A 25270-nucleotide genomic window follows, 5' to 3' on the forward strand; every position below is an offset into this window, starting at 1 on the left:
CATCGGGCTTGCTTTTAAACCTTTGTATATGATTTCAAGCGTTGATCATGATGTAATGACCACTTGTCATGTTTTGTGAAGCTACATGTTTCATACCTGTGATATCCACATGTTCATATAAAATGGATTATTGCATACTTTCGTTTATGTCTATGTAACTAAATACATGTTTGAATCACAGTTTCAGTTTTGAATTTTGTTTAAGAATTTTCGAGTTTACATGCAAGCAACAAGGGTTCTTCTGTAAACCCATTGAACAGTGCACAGTGTACATAACCACGTTGGTTTGTAACTTTTCTGCTTTGTATATAGACGCTTGACCCGACAGCAAGCGTTACACTGTCGCACCTTTGTCAATAACTAGACTAGTTAGTGTACAGGTTTAAACAGGTGTGCGCCTCCTAATACATTCATTTAGTGTTCCAGGTCACATCCAGCATGCTAAACTGTGAGCCGAGAGTCTTGTTGGTTCAGAGTTTATTTGCAACTAAACCACATCCATGTTTACTCCTTAAAGTGGTTTATTGCCAACAAAATGTCTACCAAGGCAGGAGCTGGGTGATGGACTCCATGGTGGGTGCCCTCAGAGCGAAATGCAAGTTCACTTGTGCGATCAATATTAGTGCCTTGTCCCAAAGAGACATACTCACTTGTGCAGCTCCACGTCCATGTGCCACAGCCCAGCATGATGAGTGTGGGGAAGTGCCCTTTTTGACATGCTCACCCCCACTTTTTATATGGTGCCATGATGTGATTTTGAATTAAAGTGCAATGGGTTTCTGCTAACCAGATCTCCTGTGCCAGAGCTCTTTCCCAAAACTGTATAATTATTCCCCCCCATTAGCAAAACCTTTACCAGCCTCTGTAAGTCCCTAGTAAATGGTACCCCGGTACCTGGGATTGAGGTGCTAAAGAGGGTCACTAAGGGCTGCAGCCCGAATTGTGCCTCCCTAAAGGAGCCTTCAACAAGCACATACAGGACTGCCATTGCAGACTACGTGTCTTGGTGCAGACAAAAGCAGACCTGTTCTTAAAAAACTCCAAAGAAAAGACTGAGGCCTCCGGAGAAACTAAAAACGGACACCTGAAGAAACCACTGAACCTGCCGCTTTCGGCCCCAGTTGAAGTGGACCAAGGGCGCCACCAAGGTTCCCCAGCCCTCCAGAGCTCGAGTCCATGGTGGTTCCACCCCTCCTGGACTCCCCAACGTTGCCTGCAGCCTCTGCATGCAGGCCCCCCCTCTAATGCGACTGCTTCAGTAAGGAAAAACTGGACACTTAAAGACAGCTCTGCAAAGATGCCCCCCCCCGGTTCATTCACAAAGTCTGTATGTGTAAATAGCATCCCATCGCTATACAATTCACCCATTTAAGACACTCATGCCTGTAACCATTGGGAAGGGTCTGCGTTTGCATGAGTCTCTATTGTGGTTGGTATCCCTAAAATTGCTATATTTATAGTGTAGGCAGGAGTGTGTGCGGTGTACTATAATGCCTTCTTCCAGTAATTGAGCGATCTTGAGTAGCCGATATTGGGACCATGCCTCCCGGACAAAACAATGTATGTAATGCACCCCAATCAATCATCTGGCTTGTGTAAGCTATTTCATGCAGGGTTTGGCCCGCCAACCAATAGAAAAGCCACTGCAATTGGCCTACAAAGCAGTAGGTGTAAAAGTCAGGTGCCCCCATTCCTCCAGCATCCAATGGAAGTTATAACTTTGTTAGACTAATTCTTCGGCGGCTTGTGCCCCAATCATCACTCAATAGCTTAATAGTATCACTTAACACACAACTGCCAAAGCCTATAGCTTGTTTTTTCGAGAAAAGAGGTCAGCATCATTATTTCCATAACCCATCATGGTTTATAACTAATGCTTGCCGCAATCAGTTCTAACAACTGTACCACCTAAAAGATAGCCGTTTCAGAGTGAAAATTATTTTCCATTGGCAATTAGCATAATGTTTATATCTGCATGGCTTAACTGAATTTTTGCTAGTTGCACATATGAGCATTATGCATTCATCTGAGATGACCAAGTGTGCATAAGCTGAATTTTGAGAAGACATGATCAAGTACAGGGAGCACTGAAGAAACAAGCTGTACTAGCCTGAACACTCCATGAAGTAGCTGTTGAATTTCATCACAGGGCTCTAAAAGAAAATTTTGCAATCTTGTAAGACATGAGGGAGCGAATGAAGGAAAGTTTAAGGCATACATATCCTTTATAAAACAGAGTACCCACTGGGGTGATGTGGTGAAAGGCTGATGAGTTTTCCTCCTATCGGGGATACATGCTCCGATATCGCTTGCATCCCCCAAGGAGACATTGGGGTGTTTTTGATGAGTCTTCTTAAATGATGTAGGTATTTCCCTTTTAACTGTTACTTGGCCTAGCAAACCTTAAAAGCTTCTTTGAGCTACAAAGATGACTGTACTCAAAGACTTGCCGGGATGAAATCAGTCTTCCCTGTTGCAACACATCACCTTTTTAAGACAAGAGTCACAAGGTAAATCCAAGACTTTGCTCTGCATTTCTTTATAAACAAAAGAGACGGACATCTTTGCATGCACTCTGAGCAATTCATAGTTGTAGCTATTGTGCATGCTGGGTTCTTATGATCTACAAATGTAAATCCGCCACCTTGCCATACTTGGTTTTCCCACCTCTGTAAACAGCATGTTATTTTCTCTAGGACACGTAAATCCAGCTTTGGTGATAGACATGATTTCAGGTACAGTTCGTAGCCCAGTTTTCTCACACTTTGGCACCCTTTATCTAAAACAGGGGTTGGAGGAATGATCAGAACTTTATCAAAGGATAAACTAAACACAGCAGACTGGCCTTGCAAATTAAGCATAACCATAAAGGTTTAACTTAAAGATTGACATGAAAGGCTCGGAATGAGGTATAGCTTTAAAAAAACAGAGTTCCGTTAAAAAAAGTGAAATTGTTACTTACCGGAAGGGATGGTTTTGCAGCTTGAAGAATTTTCTGGATTCACATGCTGTGCATTATTCTGCCAACTTGTAGCTGGTTTAGGACTACTTCCCTGGTCCTTTTCCCTTTTGCTACACGACGTCTGCTCCCATTTGGTGGTATGTCTGTCCTTTTGTGACATCAGATGGGCACCCCGGAGACCCCCTGTGAGTTGTCACCATCTTCAGATAATGTTTTCTATTTTTCGTTATTGACTTATTGGTGTCCTTGTTAGGTATGTATAGTTTTTGTTTGTGTGTTTTGTTGCATCCCATTTTTTTGGGTAAGTGGGTGAGTCGAAAGGAAGAAAACTCTTCAAACTTCAAAATTACTCCTACCGGTAAGTGACCATTTCGTTTTGCAGTGTGAATCTTTTCTGGATTCACATCCTGTGCATTGATTTTGTAGCAATATCCATGTTTACATTTGGAGGTAGGGTGGAAATTAGCTCAAACTCACAAACGCTTCAGTACTGTCTGACCCATCTGCGACTATTTGTAGACCTGAATGTCAACATGGTAATGTTTTGTGAATGAATAGATGATCAAGGGGCTGCCATACTTATGTCCTTTAATGGTACATTTGTCAGAAAGACTCGCCTGGCTCCTTTTTTCCTTGTGAAATGTGCTCTAGGTTTTGACCTTAGTTGCATGCCTGCTTTGTTGTGGCATACCGGGATTGTTTGAACTATCATTTTATTACTTTTAATGATGCCCTCTCGAAGAGGTTAGCCCTTGTATGTATTCGCAAAGGACACAAAGAACTGGCTTACACTTCCTGGCTCTTTGTCCTTCCCAAGTAGTACACGACTGCCCTATGCACACTCAGGGTGTCCAGGGCTCTTTTTACTACCGTTTTCAATTGCTGGAAGAACTCTGGTTGCTGAATGGACCGACTCACGTGAAACTGCAATACGACTTTTGGTAGGAAATGTGGATTACTTCGCATTACCACCCTGCCCTTGTGTATTTGCAGGTAAGGCTCCTGGGTGGTTTGCGCTTGCAATTCGCTTACCCTGCGTAGTGATGTGATGGCAATTAAGCAGATTGTCTTTATGGGTAATAACCAGAGTTCTGTTTTATGAAGCAGTACAAGAGCTCTTTCACTATCTGTGTCAGTCAGTACCAGGTTGAGGTTCCACATAGGGGTTGGTGCTGATATGGGTGAAGCTACTCTTTTGGCTCAGTGTAGGTTTTTTTTTTTTTTTTCTAAATCACTGGTGCCAAATGGACCTTTAAAGAAGCATATGTTAAATTCCTGTCTAGTAGGTATGTTGGGTACCTGACCACTGTAATCTCTTGTGTACAGATATCGAACAGTTCACTATCTTTGCACCACAGAACTTATCTCCTCCATTTTGCAGTGTATTATGTTCTCAAATTTGGCCTTCTGGCCTCTTTTAGGATGACCACAGATCTCTTCAGATTATCTAGGTGTCTGAACTCTATATCCTAGGGAGACAGTCTGCAAGGCTCAGGCTGCTCGGCTCAGGGTTGTGGACTATGCCCCTCTGTATGAAGAGCAGGTCAAGCATGGATTGTCACACCTTATTATGTTCCCTTGCGCCATTTCTACAAGGTGGGAGAATCATGTTTATGCTGTCTATCAAAAGGCAATCAAGATCAGTGTAATTTGTGATTGCTTGCACTTGTTCATCACTAGAGGTATGAGGGGAGTTGGTGGAAAAGCCTATGCAAGTGTCCTTGAACAGACTACCAACAGGTCATTTGACAGTGTGGGTACCTGAAAGCCAAGTCTTGATAGTTTGCATTTTCTGTGCTGCTAACAAGTCCACCTCTTGTGTGCCCCACCCTTAAAACACTCTTAGAACTACTTGTTGGTTTAGTTCCTATTTGTGGGAGACATTTGCTGGTCTGCTTAGTCTGTCTGCTTCTATGTTTTCCGCACTTGGCAGGTGTATTGCTATCAAGGCTACCCTTCTCTGGATGGCCCATCTCCAAATCTAGTGGGCTAGCTTTTTGTTAGTGCATACGATCTTGTCCCTTCAAGTTTGTGGAGGTAAAACACTATGGTTGTGTTGTCTGTTTGGACCTGAACAGACTCTCCCCCATATCTATGTTTTTAAGGCATTTAAGGCCAGGAAGACTGTCTTAAGGTATAGTACATTTCCTCTACTTTTGATAGCCCTCTGAGGTTGAGTACGCCATGCGCCTTCCCAATCTTGTGTGGAATGCGTTTGTGGTGATGGTCACCGTTGGGAGTTGGTTGCATGAAAGGTCTGTCCACTGCTATGTTGTCCATGTTCCGACATGTCATGCCTTCCTGTACCTATTACGTTACAACCACTAGATCTTCCCAACTCTCTGTTGCTTGTGACCATCGGTTTTGGACCCATACCTGAATTGGTCTCATGTGCAGTCTTGCATAGGGAACAGCGGGCTATAAGAGGCTATCATGCTCATCATTTTCCCCACTCTCCTCACTGGTCGGCACGTTTGTTCTGTTAATGCCTGGATACTCGAGGGGGGTGGGTGGGGGGGAGGGAGAGTCTCTCGCCTGCACTGTGTTGATCCTTGCCTCTAGGAAATTATTTTTCCTCACCGCTAGTGAAGATGATTTTTCTAGGTTTATTGTCGAGCCTGGCTTGAGAAGTATGTTCATGCGAATGCTCCTCTGTACCAGGAGAACGAGGTTGCTTTTATCAGACAGTTGTCTAGGTAGTGGTATATGTGTTTCTCCCTTCTCCTCAAGTGAGCAACTACGGCAGGCAGGCATTTTGTAAACACGGTAGGGCTGATTTGGTGCCAGGGGGAAGCACCCTAAACTGACAGTGAACTTGGTTTACTAGTAAGTGCAGACATTTCTTGTGTCTGTGGTTCATGGGGATGTGCAAGTAAATGTTCTTTAGGTCTGTTATTGCCATACAGTCTTTTCCCTGCAGCCACAGGATAACTTCCTAGAGTGTTGTCAATTTGAATTGTGGAGCCTTTATGAATTTGTTAAGTAACCAGAGGTACAGACTTGCTCACTACACCACTGAATTCAAGCTAGCCTGGCTGATGAAGGTTGATGCCCTGAAACCGGTCCCAGGATGCTTGCTTCCGGTCCAGGGAGGACCTGGCTTGGTAGTTCGGACTGGACTGTTCCCACAGGGAACAGGGTCAAGACTGATTTGCATATGGCTGCGTCCAAACTGGGGTGGTGTGGGGAGCAAAAGAATGATAGATTAAACCCAGATCCTTGTGACTGGGGGTGAAAGTTTGCATTGTCCAGCATTCCGTCCATCAATTGTTTCTTTTGCATATGTCGCCCTAAGTGGGAAGGGTATGCCCAGACGTGGGTCCAGTGCTCACTACACCACTGGATTCAAGCTAGTCTGGCTGATGAAGGGCGATGCCCTGAAACCGGTCCCAGGATGCTTGCTTCCGGTTCAGGGAGGACCTGGCTTGGCAGTTCGGGCTGGACTGTTCCCACAAGGAACAGGGTCAAGACTGATTTGCATATGGCTGGGTCCAAACTGCAGTGGTGTGGTGAGCAAAAGAAAGATGGATTAAACCCAGATCCTTGTGACTGGGAGGTGAATGTTTGCATTGTCCAGCATTCCGTCCATCAATTGTTTCTTTTGCATTCAGAATAAAAGGCGGAAAAAAGAATCTTGAAGACTGCAACCATTCACAGGGGCTTTTTTGGGTCACAAGGGAACTGACATCAACACAAATGGAAGCAGACAACGCCCAGTAAAATGACTAAGGAAGTATTAAGTAGACCACCACTAAATGAGAAAAAAATGCACAGCATGTGAATCCGGGAAGAAAAATGCAGCAAAACTTCATACTGAGCAAAGAGTTCAACAAAGCTAATAGAGTCTATTTTTAGTAAACCAAAAGAAGCAGATATTTGAAGCGAGAGATTAAGACCACTGCTTTTATCATAGCAGCTGTGCAAACTGAAACTAAATGTAAGGGTCTACAGACTGCCATATAGTTTCATTCGGTCTGTATCTATTTTTGATCCTGCCTTTAGATGCATAGAACATTTCTCCACTGGCTCCTCTGACAAGGTGGGAACTTCTTGCTGCAAATTAAGAGTAACTGTTTGTTGTGCAAAAGGCATTTGCAATGGCAAGTCTTGGAATATACCTTTCAACCACCCAAGAATTTGTAATGATTCCTGTCATGAGGTGTGTCTTCTTTCAGCGTTGCCTATATAATACTTTGGTAGAATGTTCTTACTAATCTCAGTGTCTTGGATTCAACCTTCATACTGATCATTTATTCATATACCTTAACATGAAACTGTGTCCTGCCACAAAAAAAGGGACAGCTACATTTTGTTGCGGACGAGAATAATAATCTAAAATGGCTCACTTTCCTCCCTCATTTGCTGCAAATTTTTAAGCAAAAAAAAAAACCTAACAAATCTAGTAACTGTAGAAAAAAGCCACACTAGGGGAAGTTCACTATTGGTTCCAAGTAAGAGATACCTAAAAATGAGAGGCAAAATATTATAAGATCCTCCCTGGTTGAGTGGAAAAGTAGAAATATGATGTTTTGGGCTGTTACAGAGGATGTCGCAGTGCTGGGCTCTTTCAAGGTGCTATATTTAATTTGTTATTTCTATTCTATTATTTATATTATATTCTAGTTATTATAATCTACTTTGTTAATATAGTTTTTAAAAAATGTGAATGGTATTTATTGAAATCATTCCATTGATTGAGAAATCCAACTGTAGGTTCTGTCTGAGATTTGGTCAACTGATCAACAATTATTGTAATAGACACTCAAATCTGCAGAACATGACAACATGCTTACCTTCAACCATTTGTCGACACATTTCGCATGGAACTCGTGGTTGCAAGGCAGGACCCGAAGAAGTTGCCTGGTTTCAAAATCACTGAAGCAAACTACACATCTGTAAAAACGGGGACAGCATCACAACAGTGTACAGGCTTCCAATACCACCCTTCCTTCTCGTGTTTATTCTTCTATAATGACTCCTTCAAACTTGATTGTATGTATGCTCTCTAGAAATGCTAATACAGGCAAGTCTTGCTAGTAGTTTACTTGATAAAGGAGCCCACCCAATATCCTGCATCCATCCTCTTAACTAGCATCATGAACCGCAGATAGCATTAAGACTGTTTCGCATCAATACTTACAGAGTCTGCTCAGACTGGTGGCTTTCAGGGTTGAAGCGATAGGAAGGAAGCTGCTCTATGTCAGATTTAGTTAGGCCCCGGGGTTTGGCTTCTCCGAGACGCTCAGCTAAATTCAATAATGCCTAGAATGGGTTAGGTAGACATACAAAGAGAGGAACGGCCAATGAGAGAAAAGAAGGGAGAGAAAAAAGAAAGCATTAATGACCTTAAATAGCACAAACCTGTTTCAGTGGATCAAATACATGGCACTCCATAAAAGACGCCATTATACCCACCACAAACCACAGTCTGGCCACACATCTATCTCTTTGTAAGATCATGGCCAACAGTATGTATCATGCTAGCACAAGGGACATCAAGTTGCAGGGATTAAAGTGAATCAAAAATGAAGAGGTACTTCCATTAAAGATTTGTACATTTTGGACGTAGAGCCAGACTAGGAGTACCAGCCTGAGGAGGAATCTTGCAGAAAGGGTCACTGAAACAGCATGTCGTAGTGACTCAGCATACAGAGGGGAGCAAGATAAAGGTTACTTACCTGTAATCAGTTTTTCAGAATTAACATTCTACACGGTCACCTAATTTTACAGCCACTTTGTCTTCTCATTTAAATAGAGACACACGTTGATTAGAGAAGAAAAAAACTTCATCTAATACTAATTGGGTATGGGGTTTCTTGTCAAAGTGAAAGGTTAAGAATATTCTGCACTGCTGGTGAAAACGTTAAGAGATTCTCTTCATATTTAAATAAAAGTTTCTTTAAAACTATGTGTAGGAAGCTGGCTCTTTTTAATAATATACCAAAAAGAAGTAGATTGTGTAGTGAGTCCAGATATCCCTTATGAGTGAGCAGGAGCTTGCTTTAACAATCCGAAAGGCTCTCTTTTTGTGGTAGTGTGGTCGAGCAGCCTTAGACTTTAAGGAGGACTGTTAGACATTTGTGGCAAACACACAGTCAAACAATACACACACACACTCAATAAGGAGATCCACACCAATATAGAAAAATAACACGCCTCTTCCCATAATTTTTAACACCAAGAACTTCGTTAATGGTTAAGTACTTTTTAAAATAGCAGTTCTGAATAAAACAGGTAAATGCACTTATATCGTCTCTAATGGAGTAATGTTATCCTATGGGGAAAAACACACAATGTATCAGTGGTGGCTCCTCTGCTAAGGCGGAAGAGCGTCGCCCCCACTAAACAAAAGTTAAAATAAAATGATAATAGTTATCATGTTAATTTTCCTATATCTGTAAGTGGCTCTTGGTTGGGGTGGGGTGGGGCTGGCCAGAGCAGTGGAGGAGTGGTGTGCACTCTTAAAGTGCGAATGAACTGGTTGGCTGGCCCTTTTGGGCTGACCAAACAGTCTATGCGCACTTTGCATATTCCTACCAAGCTGCATTACACAGCCTGGTCAGGAACATGCAGAGTCTTCCTGGATCCACGGCGCTCAGACTAATCACAACGCTGCATTACAGCATTGTGATTGGCTCAGGGGAGCCGGTCTGCGGGTGCTTCCTGTTGCCAGGAGTCTGCAGGAAGTTGACTTGGAGGACGCAGGAGAGGCGGCAGCTGCCCTGCCGACTGTACCAAGTGTTTTTTTTTTTTTTTTTTTAATCAGTCCTTCGCCAACCCCTGCCCCACCACCACCCGGGACCAGTAGCAGCCGCTACTGCATATATGAGTACTTAGCAGCGGCTTACAGGACCAATGTTCTGGAGTTAAGATAAGTATGGGGCAAGGTCCAAGGCAGCACCAACAGGCCACCACAGCAGGCTCTGGGGCGTCAGGGTGCAGAATCCCTTTTCGGTGTCTAGTGCCCTTTTGATTTTAATGGGAGTTGGTCCTGGGAAAAAGTGGCTGGGACTGGGGGCCAGTCTGGGTTAACCCAAAGGGGGGGAGGGAGGGGATTCGGTACTCGAGATACTCGGGCACGTAGGGACAGCGTCAGTCCACTTCTCCACAAGCTGTAGGGCCTGGGTGAAGTGGTGTCTTTAGGTGTCGGGTTAGTGCTGCAGGAGACACTTGCGGTTGAGGAGGCCTGCACAAAGAGGGTGCTGGCGGCAACTGGAAGTCTAGTCTGTGCAAACCCAAGGTGGTGTTCGACTTTGGCGAGTCTCAGGACCTCGTTGGCCCACTTCAACTTGTGCTGGTGGGCTTGGATGCAGTGGTGCTTTCTGGTGTCGGGTTTTTGCGGTCCAGAGTCCTTACAGTTATTCTTAGGTGCCTGCAGGGAAGTAGCTCTGCTACTCCACGGGGGATACTGGTCGCTTTTTTAAGTGCTGGCAGTCCTCCAAGGCTTTTGGAGGCAGAGCAGCTGCTGGACGAGTCGTGTTTGGTGCAAATGTTGGGGACAACAGGCAGGATGGCAGGGTTGGCGCTAAGTCAGCTGATGCTCCTCAGTTCTTGCTCTTCCCTGTCCTTCTTAGGTCGTTCGTATCCGCTTCCTGGTGCCAGGCGCTCCCCTAAATAATAGATTATGGGGCATTAAGGGCAGTGAAGGGTGGTAGTCCATGTACTACTTACCCTTGGGGGTCACTACACCCCCTATAACATATAGTTTCTTACCTGTCGGTGTAGTTTTGCAGCTTGAAGAATTTTCTGGATTCACTATGCTGTGCATTATTCCGCCATCTAGTGGTTGGGTCTAGAATTGTAGTATTTCTTCTTTCTTTTTTTTCGTGGCTGGTGGGCGTTGACATACCACCATTTGGTGACCTCTGTGAAGTTGACGTGCTTTCCCCAGAAGCTCCCAACTTTGGTCGCCATCTTTGGATTCTTTATTTTCTTTTTAATTATTCGTTCTGGTTTCATTTATTTCTCCCTCTTTCTGGCGGAGGAGTGTGGGTTCGCTAGCGAACCCAGAAAATTCTTCAAGCTGCAAAACTACAACGACAGGTAAGAAACTATACGCTTTGCAGCGTGAATCTTTTCTGGATTCATTATGCTGTGCATAGACTTTGTAGCGGGTTTGCTAGTTTTGTGGTGGTTGGGTGGAAGATGAGAGTTGGTTTTAAAAAAAATATGTTGCAAGACCTTTTGTTCTACTTGTGCTTCTTTATTCATTTGAATATCCACACAGTAGTGCTTTGTGAACGTGTGCACTGAAGACCATATTGCTGCTTGGCAAATGTCTTGAATAGGTGCATTTGCTAGAAAAGCTACTGTTGCTCCTTTCTTCCTTGTTGAGTGAGCGTGCTGGGCTCTTTGTAATGTCTGCCTGTTTGTGGCACAACTGTATGGCTTGTGCAATCCATCTTGCAATGGTATTCTTTGTGACAGGTCGTCCAAGAAAACTGTTGGCAAATGATACAAAGAATTGTTTTCCTGTATTCTTTGGTTCTTTCTATGTAGTACATGCCTGCCCTTCTGGTGTCCAGGGTGTGTAATGCCCCATCTGCTTGTGTATTTGGTTTTTGGAAAAAACTTGCTATTTGTATTGCTTTGTATTGCTTGGTTGATGTGGAACTTTGATACCACCTTTGGCATAAATTGTAGATCAGTTCTCATGACGCTTCTGTCATGATGTATTTGGAAGCAGGGCTCTTGCAGTGTTAAAGCTTGCAATTCACTTATCCTACAGTGATGTAATTGCAACTAAAAACACAGTTTTTAGTGTGAGCATTTGTAGCGTTGCTTTGTGGATTGGTTCAAATGGTGCCTTCATCATTTGAGCTAGTACTACATTGAGATTTCATGCAGGTGGTGGCATATTTTTGGGAGGTGCTATTCTTTTTGCTCATTCTAGGAATCTTATGACCACATGGGATGTGAAGAAACTCTTCCCCGTTTCTCCTCTTGTGTACGCTACGATTGCTGCTAAGTGTACCCTTATAGATGTGTAGCTCAGTACGGTTGATTCTCTTGTGATCCTTTTGGAAAGGATTTCTCCAAGGCACCATTGAGAGAATCTTTTCCATTTAACGGTGTAAACACTTCCTTGTTGTAGGTCTTCTCGCTTCTCTGAGTACTGCCATTGTGCTCTCTGGTAGTCTGAAGTGAACAAATTCGAAGTCCTCAGGAGCCATGCTAAGGCTCTCTGGTTCTGGGTGTAGCACCTTTGTGTTCTGCATTGTTAAGAGGTCCTTTCTGTTGGGGAACTTGTGCATTGCCCCTGGAGTCATCTCCATTATCTGAGAGAACCAAGTTTGTCTGGGCCACTGAGGTGCTATGAGTAGTAATGTCATGTGGCTGATCCTGCACTTGTTTAGTACCATGTGTAGCAGTGGTATCGGAGGAAAAGAGTAAGCAAATGTCCCTGACCAGTCTATCCATAGCGCATTCCCTAGGGACTGTTTGCACGGTTGCGAAGTGTTGGCATTTTGGGGTGTTGCAAATAGGTCAATTTGCGGAGTTCCCCATTTTTTAAATATCTTTATGATTTCTGATTGATTCATTTCCCATTTGTGGGATGCTGATGCTTGCCTTCTCAGCCTGTCTGCTTCTACATTGTTCTTCCCTGGAAGATGTATTGCTAATAAGTCTATTTTCCTTGGGATTGCCCATCTCCATATTTCTTGGGCTAGGGTTGAAAGTGTTATTAATTGTGTTCCTCCTTGTTTGTTGATGTTAAACATGGTAGTCATATTGTCAGTTTGGATTAACACCCTCTTCCCGCAAAGCTCTTTCTGAAAGGCTTTTAAGGCTAGGAACACGGTCTTTAACTCCAGGAAGAAGATGTGTTTTATCGCATTCTTGTTGTGTCCACAATCCCCTTACTTTGAGATTGTTCATGTGCGCTCCCCACCCTAGCTGGGAAGCATCTGTTGTAAAGGTCACTGTTGGAGTTGGTTGTGTGAGAGGTCTCCCCTGTGCTATGTTCTTACTGTTCCACCATGCCATCTCTTGATGAACTGTTTGCGTGACAACCACTAGATCCTCTCAACTCCCTGTTGCCTGTGACCATTGCTGGTGAATCATTTCCTGGAATGATCTCATGTATAGTTGAATGTTTGGGACGAGATGAATGCACAAAGCCATCATCCCTAGCAGTTTGCCCACTGTCCGAGTTTGCCCCTTGTGGTATAGATGTGTCTCCTTCAGTATCGATAATGTTCTCATCGTGCTTGGAAATACCTTTCCTAGTATTGTGTTGATTTTTGCCCCTAAGAATATCTCTACTTGTTCTGGTTCTATTGGTTATTTTCCCAGTGTATTGAGAAACTGAGTTGGACCAATGTCTCTATGACTTTCTGTATGTGTTTCGTGCAAAGATTGTATGAGCTTGCTCTTACTAACTAGTCGTCTATGTATGGATAAACATGAATCCCTTGCCTTCTTAGGTGGGCCGCTACTGCTGCTAGGCATTTTGTGCGGACTCTTGGTGCTGATTTCTGTCCGAATGCTAGCACCGTTAATTGGTAGTGTGTTTTGTTGATCACAAATCTCAATAGGCCTTTGTGTCTGCTGTTCATGGGGATGTGCAAGTAAGCGTCCTTTAAGTCTATAGTTGCCATGTAGTCCCCTTCCTGTATCAGAGGTATTACTTCTTGTAAGGTTGTCATTTTGAATTTTTGAGTCTTTATGAATTTGTTTAGGAACCTTAAGTCTAGTATTGGTCGTAAGGTTCCATCCACCTTTGGTATGAGGAAATACGTGGAATACACACTCTGTTCCTTTCCTTGTATGGTACCTTCTTTATGGCATTTTTGTTCAGAAGGTCTTGTGCTTCTTCGAGCAAATGAGATAGCTCCTTTGCTGAATGAACCTTGTGGTTTGGTCTTTTGCTTGGAGGTTGTTTTGCAAGTTCTATGCAGTATCCGTATTGTATTATGTTTGTTATCCATTTGTCAGATGTAATTTTCTTCCACTCCTGGAAGAAGTTTCTTATCCTGCCTCCCACTGGTTTTATATGTTGGAGGAATGGTTTGTTCTTTGGGACATGTTCTTTTGTTAGATTTGACAGTTGATGCACCCTCTGAGATTTTGTTGGAGTGTGCGTAAACATAGCAGTGAAGTCACTTGGAGGTGGGTTTCTGTCCCCCTCTTTGCATTTGGCCTCTTCCTCGAGGGCGCCCTTGAAAGGATGGTCTTCTGTGTTGGTATTGCCAACCTTGTTGTTGCTGGCCCTGGCTTCCTCCTTGGTAACCTTGCTAAAAAGTTTGGTGTGAGGCTACAGGCTGGTGGTTACCTCTGCCTGCTGGTCTCCGTGATGGTGCTTCCCTACCCATGCCTCTGAATTTTAGTGCCCACATGGACCTTGCAGTCTCATTCTCTTTCTTTAATTGATTTAATTTGTCGTTCACAGCTGTTCCGAATAGTTGCTCACCAGTGTTTAATATGTTATTTTGTACTTCTGGTGTGAAACCTGAAATTCTTAGCCAGGCGTGCCTTCTCTTAGTGACCCCAATCATCATCTGTCTGGTAGATGTTTCTGCTGCATCTAAGGCTGATTTTAAACATGTGTTCGCCATGTTCTTCCCATCTTCCACTAAGTGGCTTGCCCTTCTTTGGGATTTGTCTGGCAGATGTTTTAGTAGTTCACCTACTTCCTCCCAGTGTTGATATGCATGTCTTTTGATCAATACATTTGAATTTGCGATGCGCCACTGAATTGCTGCACTTCGTTCCACCTTTCTTCCCATGAGATTCATTCTCTTGCTCGCTTTGTCTGGTGGTGGCCCCACAATAGTGGGTACATTAGCTGTCTTCCTAGCAGTGGAAGTTATCATAGAATCAGCTGGCACTGAACCTCTGATATACATAGGATGCTTAGAGGAATGTTTGTATTTTTTCCTCACCCCTTGGTGTTACAGCCTTGCATGTGGCAGGTTCTTTAAACGCTTCCTTACCCTGGTCCAGCACACTTGGCAGCATGGGAAGGAATGGACTCCTTGTTTGTGTAGGCAGCAAGGTCTCTAGGAGAAAACAGGATTGCGGTTTTTCCTCCTCTAACTGCACTCCATAAGTGTCTGCAGCCTCCTTGATCACCTGATTGTACATCCCAAGGTCATCTGGTGGTGAGGGCCTCGAGGGGTATGAGTCTACCCCTTCTTCTGGTGATTCAGCGTCAAGATCTTGCCACTGCATGTCTTGCACCTCCGAGGTCGCCCAACCGTGATAGGTTTGGTCCTCTTCCTCCCCTTCGGCCTCTAAGTAGTACTCTTCTTCCTCCTCTTCCTCAGCCGGTTCCGGCGTTGTCGCCAGCTCTAGTTCTTGGACATCTTTTTCGGTCGAAATTTTCGGCAGAATTTTAATGGTTTTATTTTCTCGTCGAAATCCTTCTTGCGTTGCAAGATACTCGCCATTTCGGCTTCAAGCCTTTTCCTTTCCTTTTCTTTTCCAACTCCGACGCTTGTGTTTCAGCGTCGAGATTTTCTGCCTTTCTTTTGGAGCTTGACGTCGAAGCTTGTTTAATCCTTTCTTTTTTCGAAGAAGAGTCCTTTTCGTGACTGCTCTTCGACGACTTTGTCTTTTCTAGGGTTTTCGCAGTCTGGGAGTCCTTGTCAAAGGAACCCACGGACTGTTTGTCCTTGGACGCACTTGCGGTCGTCGAATGTTTCGACGCGAAGGCTCCTTTCGAGGACTTGAAGTCACTCTTTCATGGGTCGGTGGACTGTTTGGGGGTCGAAGCATCTCTTACCTCCTTCGGAGTTTTCTTTTCGATCTCGACGACTGGGACGTGCGCATACTCTTCACCTTCAGGCCCTTCGGCGACATTGTCCTCTTCTTCGCTGGAGAGGTTCACGTCTCTAAGAGACGGAGGTGGTCCTTGACCCCGCATGTTGAAATTTTCTCTTCTCTGCCTCTCTCTCACCCTTAAAGTCTTCGTGGTGAACGCCGAGCATGCGTTGCAATCTTCGCTAGTCCAGCGACAGGCAAAGGTTACAGACCAGATGCTGATCCTTCTGTGCATACTTGTGGTGACAATTGTCGCAGAACTTGAATGGTGTCTTGTCCATTACCGCGCACAGGGAGCCCCCTGTATGTGTATTCTCCGTAGGACGTCGAAGCTTTGGTCTTTTTTCTCTTCATTGTGTCCCGGTTCACCGACTAGAAGGCCGGTACGTCGATAAAGTTCTTTTCTTGGTGTTTTTGTTATTTTTCGTCAATTCTTCTCTCCAAACTTGTGGAGCACCTTCCGTATCGATCCAGACCTAACGGCGGGAAAAAAGAATCTGAAGATGGCGACCAAAAGGTGGGAGCTTCCGGAGGAAGCACGTCGACATCACAGAAGGACACCAAATGGTGGTATGTCTACTCCCACTGGCCACAAAAAAAAACCCAAAGAAATACTACAATTCTGGACCCAACCACTAGATGGCGGAATAACGCACAGCATTGTGAATCCAGAAAAGATTCACAGTGCAAAAGACCACATCCTGTGGGAAGACGGAAAAACTCGGTCCTAGAGTTCCTAATTCTGCCATCACCAAGATAATTGTATTTTCCTAAAGGAGGGCAGATCAGGTAATTCAACTTAGGGGTGTGACTGACCTGGTAGTGCACCACGCTTCCCTGCATATCTAATTACCTGCCTATCCTGGTGCAAAACGGGCCCAGGGCAGAGGGTTCGCATTAACCCTGTCTGGGGCAGCCATGGTCACATATCTAAGGCGGCAGAGGCCTTTGAAGCCTACTACCTTGTGCAGGAAGCTGTCTCTTTATGTGATATACCAATAATTGGTTATACCGTGTTAAAAATCCAGAGATTCCCCCAGAAGTGTACAGGGATTCTAAGAAAACCATAAGTGCTCTATTTGTGGTAGTATGGTTGAGCAGCCTTAGACCTAAGAGACATATCAGACAGACACCCGCCCACCCACCCCTCAGAAAAGGAGATCTATATCAATTTTAAAAAATAAGCTTCTTTCTAGATTTATTTAAACACCAAGATTTACATTAAAAGGTGGGTAAATCTTCCAATGAAAATAGTTTAAAGGTTTTTTTCAGTTCAGCAATGTTAACCTATGGGAGGAAAAGAAGAATGAAGTTTTTTGGGCACGTACAAGACTTGCAGTCTTGGTTTTCAGAATAAAGATCAACACAAGGCAAATTCAGGTAGAGAACAACTCTGCCCCTCCATGGGCACAGGGGCGGCTGGGTGCAGGGTTTAGATTCAGAACCTGGTGCCGATGTTATCCAATTGAGAAAGGGGGTAATCGAAGAGAGGCTGCTTACAGTTAAGTAACATGGTTTGGTAACCCGGTTTCCAACGGTTAAGGCAAGCACAGGGGGGTTGGGGCGGAGACGGGACACAGGGCAGCACCAAACTTACATTATCAGCAGCACAGGGTCGGCGAGGTGCAGAGTGCCAACACAGCATTAGGCGCCCAGTGCAAATCAATCGGGGAGATCAGCTTTGGAAAATGACTGCAGGTTCTGGCCAGGAGGCTAGATGAAAAACAACCACAGCTGCCCAGATAAGTACTGATGCTAGATGACGTAGAGGACACCGTTGGTCGAGCTCCCCAAGGCACAGGGGCTTGGAGTGCAGGGGTGTCCTTAGACGTCAGAAAAGGTTTACCGGAGCAAGGCGCAGTTATAGGGTCATCATGCAGTGGCTGCAGACGTCGATGTGGAGTCCGGCAGGGGGTCAGTATCGCCAGGGAATCTTCGCAGGACCGGTGGGCCATTTGGACTCGAGCCGTGGGCGTTAGGTGCAGAGGAGGGTCCAGCAGACGGTGTCGGGGTTCCTCAGGGCAGAGCTCTTGTTCTTTAGGGATGGTTTCTTCTGGGCAGGCACACTGTCCACTTTAGTTCTGGTTCTTTATTGAACGCAAATGCAAAAAGAACAGAGGATGAACAGAATGCTGAACCAATCAAACATTCACCCCCAGCCATACATCTGGGTTAAATCCATTTTTTTGGCAAGCAACGCCATTTCAGTTTTGACTTGGGGTGTAGGTTTGATTCATTCAGTATGCCATCCATCATTTGTTTGTGTAGCACTTTTCGCCGTAAGTGGGATGGGTATGCCTAGACGTGGCTCACTGTGCTACTGGATTCAAGCTAGCCTGGTTTGGAAATCGGTCCCAGGATGCTTGTTTCTGGTCCAGGCAGGACCTGACTTGGCAGTTAGGGCTGGACAGTTCCCATGAGGAGCAGGCTTAAGACTGATTTGCATTTGGCCGGGTCTAAACTGGGGTGGCATGGTGAGCAAAAGAACGATTGATTTGACCCAGATTTTCTGCCTCTGTGTGAATGATTCATTTAGCAATCCGTCCATCATTTGTTTGCGTAGCACTTTATTGAAGGCAGGAAGTCCTCCCAGGGTTTTGGAGGTCGCTGGTCCTGCTGAACAAGTTGACTTTTGTAGCCGGGGCGAAAGGCAGCAAACGGGCTGGTGCCGAGTCAGTCACTGGTCATGCTTTCTTGCCGTTACAGCTGTTCAGTGTCCAAGCTTCCTAGGTCATCAGGAATCTGACTTTAGGATCTGGGGGTTGCACCTAAATACAAGATATAGGGGTGTTACAGGTAGGGACCAATGGGCACCTTACCTGGAGTGTCTACACCTTGAAGTATGCCACTCTTCTGGGGGAGGGGTGCATAGTCCTAGCCCTGATTGGTAAAGTCTCACCATCTTCAAGATGGTGGGCACTGAAAAATGTGCTTCACTTCACCTCCTTGTATGTAACAGAAGTATAACCCATAGACCACGTTGAGATGTGGGTAGGTACGAGAGGTAAAGAACAACAATTCTCAACTGGTATGATTATACAGGACAATTAGAAATGCATGTGCAACACATTTGCAGAGAAGAGAAAGGGAGACTCAGACCAAATTTTTGAGTAGTGCACTTGGCATCATATTTACAAAACAAAATAAAGTACAGCTGTAGCAACACTGTAGGCATGAAATCCGAAAGAACAACCCGAATTGGACTTGGTGCTTAAATGTGTAAGTGACACACAAAGTGGCGACGCAAGTGACTGTGTAATCATCGGAAAACGGCGCAACATAAATATGGTGGAAAGATATATACAGTGAGTGTTGATGGTTCTAGTAATAAATTAACACATTTTTCAATTAAGATAATTATTTGATGGAACCACAGACAGCGATGCGCTATTATTTGCGCTGACTGAACGGTCAACGGCGTTTCGATCCTTTGACTCAGGATCATCTTCAGGACCGGGTTGTTGAACTAAAAGCGGTGCTGCACAAGGGGGGAAAAACGAAAAGGAAAGGGGTAAGGAAGATGCTCATGCAGCGCGGGCAGTTGGCGGTCTGATTGGTTGAAAGGGACCTGTGCACTTTCAATCGAAACCACATAATTTTCCAGCCAAAACGTGGGGGACTAATCCGGTCAAAAGAGGTACTTCCTAACACCTAGATATGCTGATTATTTAAGCATCCTACTTGGAGGAGGTGACAACACTTATGGCCAGACCAGGCATTGTTTCTGCCCTCAGAGAGCGTAGGCTCTCACCTAAAGGGGTTCAGAAACTGGTCTGTGGTGGCAGGCTGGTTGACACCAGTCAGCCAGCACACGAGGCTGGTAAGTTTTCAAGGGGCACCTCTAAGAGGTTCTCTGGGTGCATGTATTAATAAACCCACCACTGTGATCAGTGTGGGTTAATTAATATACAGTGGTTGATGCCAAACCCCTAAGTTTCAGTGAAGCCATCATGTAGCTGGAGAACTCATTTTTTACCAGTGTCCAGCACAACCTTAAAATGACTTCCTTGTTCACTTGTGATATCTAAGAATTGACTTAGCTGCATTAGCAGATAGGCCCTGTGATGTCTATGTCCACACATGTAGTATAGTGCACCCTGCCTTAAGGGCTAAAGGCCAGCTATAGGGGTGGCTTACCTATACTAAGTGCACTGTCTGCAGGCATGGCACACAGAAATGTGTGCCATGTCGTGCTTTCACTTATCTGCACTAAGCCATGCAGCCTGAAATGGAAGTTTGCATGTTGGTGTAGATGGGTCCCTTAGGGTGGTACAGTACATACAGCAGCCTTGGGGACCCTCTTTAGCCTAACTGCACCTGGATACCCGGGGGTACCACTTATCAGGGATTTACAGGTGGTGCTAAAGGTATTGCCAATTGGGGGAACAAATGTACAATTTAGGGAAAGAGACTTGGCACTGGGGACCTGGATAGTAGGAACCCAGTGCACTTCTGTCAAAATTGCATCAAATACCAGTCAAAAAGTGGGGGTGACCATGTCAAAAAGGGGAACTTTCCTACACTGTGAATGTGAGATGGAAAAATATCACAGAAGGATTATGTTACTTACCCTGTAAGCATCTGTTCTTGGCAGTGCTGTAGATTCACATGTTGTGCACAAGTCTACATCTACTGTTGGGCTGGGATGATTAAAAGTTGTTTTTGTTTTAAGATGTTTGAGTCACGAGGTTCAGAGACTCTTGTTGGTGATACTGCGCATGGGCATCTACTCCATTGCCAGATTGTTTTGCCGCAGATGGGTGAGAATGGAGTTGTAGTACGTATCAGTAATGTGAAGTCCACGTGAATAATGTAACTTAAAGTATGTAAAATGCACATTACACAGGATTTCTGGGGAGGATGCATGTGTATCTACAGAACTACGGGCCAAGAACAAATGCTTACATGGTAAGTAATAATCCGTTTGAGGCATGTGTGCTGTAGATACACATGCTGTGCATAGACGGTAAAGCAGTCTCTCTAAGCAGTTGTTCCCGGTTGTTGCAGTTGTTTGAAAAAGTTCTTACTACTGCTTGGCTAACATTGGATTGTTGACGTGCGAATACATCCACACAGTAATGTTTTTTTAAAGTGCGTGAAGAGGACCATATTGCTACTTTACAAATGTCAGCAATAGGAATGTTCCCTAAAAATGACACAGTAGCCCTATTTTAGTGAGGTTTAGGGGGAACAGGTTGAAGTCTTAGCTTTAGCAGAACAAGTTTGGATGCTTTCTACTATCCAACTTGAATTCCCGTTTTTGAAATAGCATTTCCAATGTGAGGAGAAAAAGCAATGAATAATTGCTTAGTCTTTCTAAATGTTTTAGTTCCGATTATATAAGACCTTAAAGCACTTTTGACATCTAAGGTATGTAGAGCCCTTTCTGCAACTGAGTCAAGTTGTGGAAAGAAAACAGGTAATTATATAGATTGATGAATATGAAAGGGTAAAATCCAGTTAGGGAGGAAATGTGGATTTGTTCTGAGCACTACTTTGTCTCTATGTCCCTGGATCTCGCTGACCCGTCTAATCGTGATAGCGATTAAAAAGGCGGCTTTTCAAAACAATTGTAGTTGGCAAGAAATTAGTGGCTCAAACGAGTGACATTGATTTACAAAAAGGTCATACTTCTAGTTCAGCCGATGAAGGACCACAATTCTTCCTCCATATTCAGTCCCCCAGGGGTGCGTGTTTGGAGCTCGACGATAAAACGTGCCTCCAATTGACGCAACTCCTTCACCCTATCTCCTCCTTTTCTGTCACGGGGACATGATCTAAACAGAAATAACTAAGCCCATCACTTCGAGATTCATGCTTTTCCGCAAAATGCCTCGCCACTGGATAGGTTACATCCTGGTTTGTAATTGCCCGTGTGTGCTCCAATACTCGTTTCTTGGCAGGGTGAATGGTACTCCCGATATATTGGAGACCACACGGGCAAACCAGACAGTAGACAACAAAGCTTGTATTGCAATTCATAAACCTGTTTATGGTGCATGTGCCCTTCCTCCCTGGGACAACAAATTCTTTTACCTTTTTACTGTTCTTACATGCTTTGCAGGAGGCGCAGGGATAGAAACCAACTAGAGTAGTTGGAGGCATTTTCGGAGAAGTGACTACGTACCAATAGATCTTTCAATGACTTACTCTTACGGTATGTAACCTCAGGCTTGTCTGATACAATCTTACCAATAATATTATCGGTCTGTAGTACTCTCCAGTTCCTCTCTACTAGTTTCCTGATGGTACCTGCTTCTGTAGAGAAGCCTAAAATAAGTCAAGGACTTTCCGACTTTCTCTCTTTGGATCTTATTTACTCCTTGATATCCTAGTAATGATTGCCTCTCAATTGCCTGCACTTTTAGGGCTGTTTCATTTAAGAGACTGTTGGTATAACCCCTTTGTCTGAATCTTCCTAACGATTCACTCGCTGCCTGAGTGTAATCCACGGGGAGTGTGCAATTCCTTTTAAGTCGCAGCACCTCCCCATATGGAATACTGTGGATTAATGACCGGGGATGCTGACTTATAGTGCACAACTGTGTTCCCTGCAGTGGGCTTTCGATAAAGCTTTGTGCAGATTTTACCATCCGCCACAAAAACTGAGAGGTCTAAAAAAGGCACTTCAGTCTTACTTATGTGACTTGTAAACCTTAAATTAAGTGTGTTCCTGTTAAGAATATTAATATATTCCGTCGCCTCCTCTGGTGTGCCCTTGCAAACAATGAAGAGGTTGTCAATGTAGCGTGCCCATAGTGCAATTTTCTCGACCCATATCTCATTGTCGTCCGCCCAGGCCACGTGCTTCTCCCACCAGCCCACGAACAAGTTCGCATAGCTGGGGGCGAAGCACGTGCCCATCGCGGTTCCTTGGGTTTGCAAATACAGTTGATCACCAAATAGGAAAATATTTTTATTTTATGCGGTCGATACGGCCATGTATTTGGAAATGCCGTTATTACTTTGCATTCAATCTCTATTACAGATTTATGTTCATGAACCAGGCTAAAATGGCCACTGTGGTAACGTTGACTTTTTGCAATTGTAACGGCAGTCCCCTGTCTATTTTGCTAGCCAGCACCGCTGTCCAATGAGTAAACCTGTTATTTAAGGGTGTTTATTGAGTAAACAAACCAACACTGACGAAGGCCAGGGTGCCGGAACGCGTGTGTTAGCTTTCACGGAAACTACAAATAAATGGATTTTTGATTGAGCCAGGAGTGCGCTGCACGTTGTCTTTGTTGAAGACGTGGTGTTTTTGGATAAATAGATTGCGATATCGTCCGCGCAATCGGCGCACCCACATTGCTGAGAGCAAGGAAGTTGGGCGGTTTGGTGCGCAAAAAATAAAATAAAAAAATATATATATATATATATATATATATATATATATATATATATATATATATATATATATATATATATATATATATATATATATATATATATATATATATATATATACACATACACACACACACACATACACACACGGTCATAACTATCTACTACTGGCGACCGCCAGTAGATTATATATATATATATATATATATATATATATATATATATATATATATATATATATATATATATACATATACACGCATATAAACCTATAAGTCACTCCTATGGCAGGCCTTATCAATCCTGAAGGCAGAGTGCTTGGTTCTTATGTGAGAGGGTGCCCATGCATGAGCAGAGCCCCTCTGCAGCGTTCGGAGACCCTTCTCTGATGCTGTTTGTAGTGCAGCCTGACCATATACTCTTAAGTGCATTATAACCTCGCGGTAAATGCTAACTTTGGGATGGCTGTACAGAAACATGTCGTGTTTGGTGTCAAACCCTTTGGGAATCCTACCACCCCCCACCCTCCCCCCGTCCCCACCCCCCCGCTGGCCAGTTCTGGCGGCGGGGGTAGAATTCCACCCTTCGAGAGGGAGAGACATGTCCCCACTGGTATACCCGGTAGAAACTTAATACAGCCCTGGCATCACAAAATGGATGCTGCAGCCACAGACACGGGTCTGGCCTCCTGCTGCTGACCGAAACTCCGGCAGGGGAGACCTGGACAATAGGTTATCTGTCACAGGGAGGTGTAACCACCTCCCAGACAGGATGAGGTGTATTGGGGCTGGGTGGGAGCACTCAGAGTGCTTTGTAGTCCTGCACTGGGGGCACATTTGGTGTCCCTGTGCATAGTCCAGGGGCTTCCAGCCCCGGCGTGAAACTGGACAAAGGAAATGGGTGTAGCCACCCCTCTTTCCAAACCCTCCCATAGGTGGGCCCCCAGAGCTAGTCCAACCCCTTCCTTGGTTATAAATAAGGAACCTCTGTAACCAGAACTTTAGATATCCCTGGACGAAAAACTCTGAAGCTGAATCCTGCAACTTCGACGCTCTACTCAAGACTAGAGGACTGAAGAAATCTCCCTTGGGGTCAAGGAGTGACTCCCCTGCTTGGCAGGCACCAACGAATCAATTTGCCGGTCTGCATTTCCGAAGCTCCCGCCGGACTCCGAAGTATTTGCAGCCGAGATAGAGGATTTCCAGACATCTCACAGGCCGACCAGAGTCCCCAGCAAAGCTGAGACCCGCAGCCCTCGTGAGTAGCGTGGAACCGGAACTCCTGGTCACTGTGCACTTTTGCAAGTGCATTGACTTCGACGTCTCCTGAAGTCGTGCTTGGGCTGACTTTTAGCCCCCACCTCGAGCACTGAATCCACCGAAGATTGTTGGCCTAATCACCCCAAGTGACCCGTGGGCCGCCATTTTGCGTTTCGTCTCGAGGTCCCTTTGCGATCCCTGGTCTGTTGACTGGTGGGTCCCTGAGGGGGTAACTTTGAAGTTCCTTGGGCTTCCCTGGTTGCGCCAGACGTGCCCCGACTCCCTACCAAGTGGTGAGTCCCCCAGACCTTGCTGGTCTGCACCAAAGCATCTTTCTCGTTTCTGCGTGGGTTGCTGTTGTCAATGCTTGTTGTGTCCAATCCGGGCACCGACGCTGCAGCACTCGACATCCTTCGTGGGACAGCTCGAATCCAGCTCCTGGTCGTCCGACGCCTCCTGGTCCTCGTGGCTGAAGAGTCAAGCTTCACCTTCTTCATGTAACGCCCTGAACGTCTCAGGATCGTTTAACAGACACGACAATGAGGACGCAACCACTAGTGAAGGGTTAGTTGTTTTAATGAAGGCAAATATAATACAAAGAATAAACAAGTTATAGTCACTGGAATCCTCCAGGCTAAGTACGTTACCAGCCCACAGCACGGATGGTCCTAACCGTCCTCTGCATATACGCCGGTCCCGGCGTATGCCAACAGAGGGCAGAAATGAAATGGCCGACAATGCCAATCGGTAGGCTGTGAGGGGCACGAAGAGTGTTGGGGAGAATCGAGGAGTCAGGGAAACACCCAGCCGGGGTCTCTACCTGAAGGGAGCAGCCGCTCAACCTCTTCCTCAGACTGCACCGGGACGCGGAGTCACCTCCTGGTGATGCGTCACCGATACCCCAATCACAAGCAAGAAGACTGAACCGAGAGCAGCC

At 44.9% G+C, this 25270-nt stretch overlaps 1 protein-coding gene across 5 annotated transcripts in view; it reads right to left on the reverse strand.

Annotated features, from left to right (window-relative positions):
- RNF44 (ring finger protein 44) overlaps positions 1 to 25270 on the reverse strand; it is a 305895-nt gene that overhangs the window by 81586 nt on the left and 199039 nt on the right. For all 5 annotated transcript variants that reach the window (XM_085618288.1, XM_085618287.1, XM_085618286.1 and 2 more), the window contains 2 exons: positions 8103 to 8224; positions 7756 to 7855 (listed from right to left, as the gene is read on the reverse strand). In XM_085618288.1, coding sequence (XP_085474414.1) covers positions 7756 to 7855; positions 8103 to 8224 — 222 coding nt within the window. The remainder of the gene's footprint in view (positions 1 to 7755; positions 7856 to 8102; positions 8225 to 25270) is intronic.

Source organism: Triturus cristatus, chromosome 7 (genome assembly GCF_964204655.1).
Source record: "Triturus cristatus chromosome 7, aTriCri1.1, whole genome shotgun sequence".
Taxonomy (NCBI): domain Eukaryota; kingdom Metazoa; phylum Chordata; class Amphibia; order Caudata; family Salamandridae; genus Triturus; species Triturus cristatus.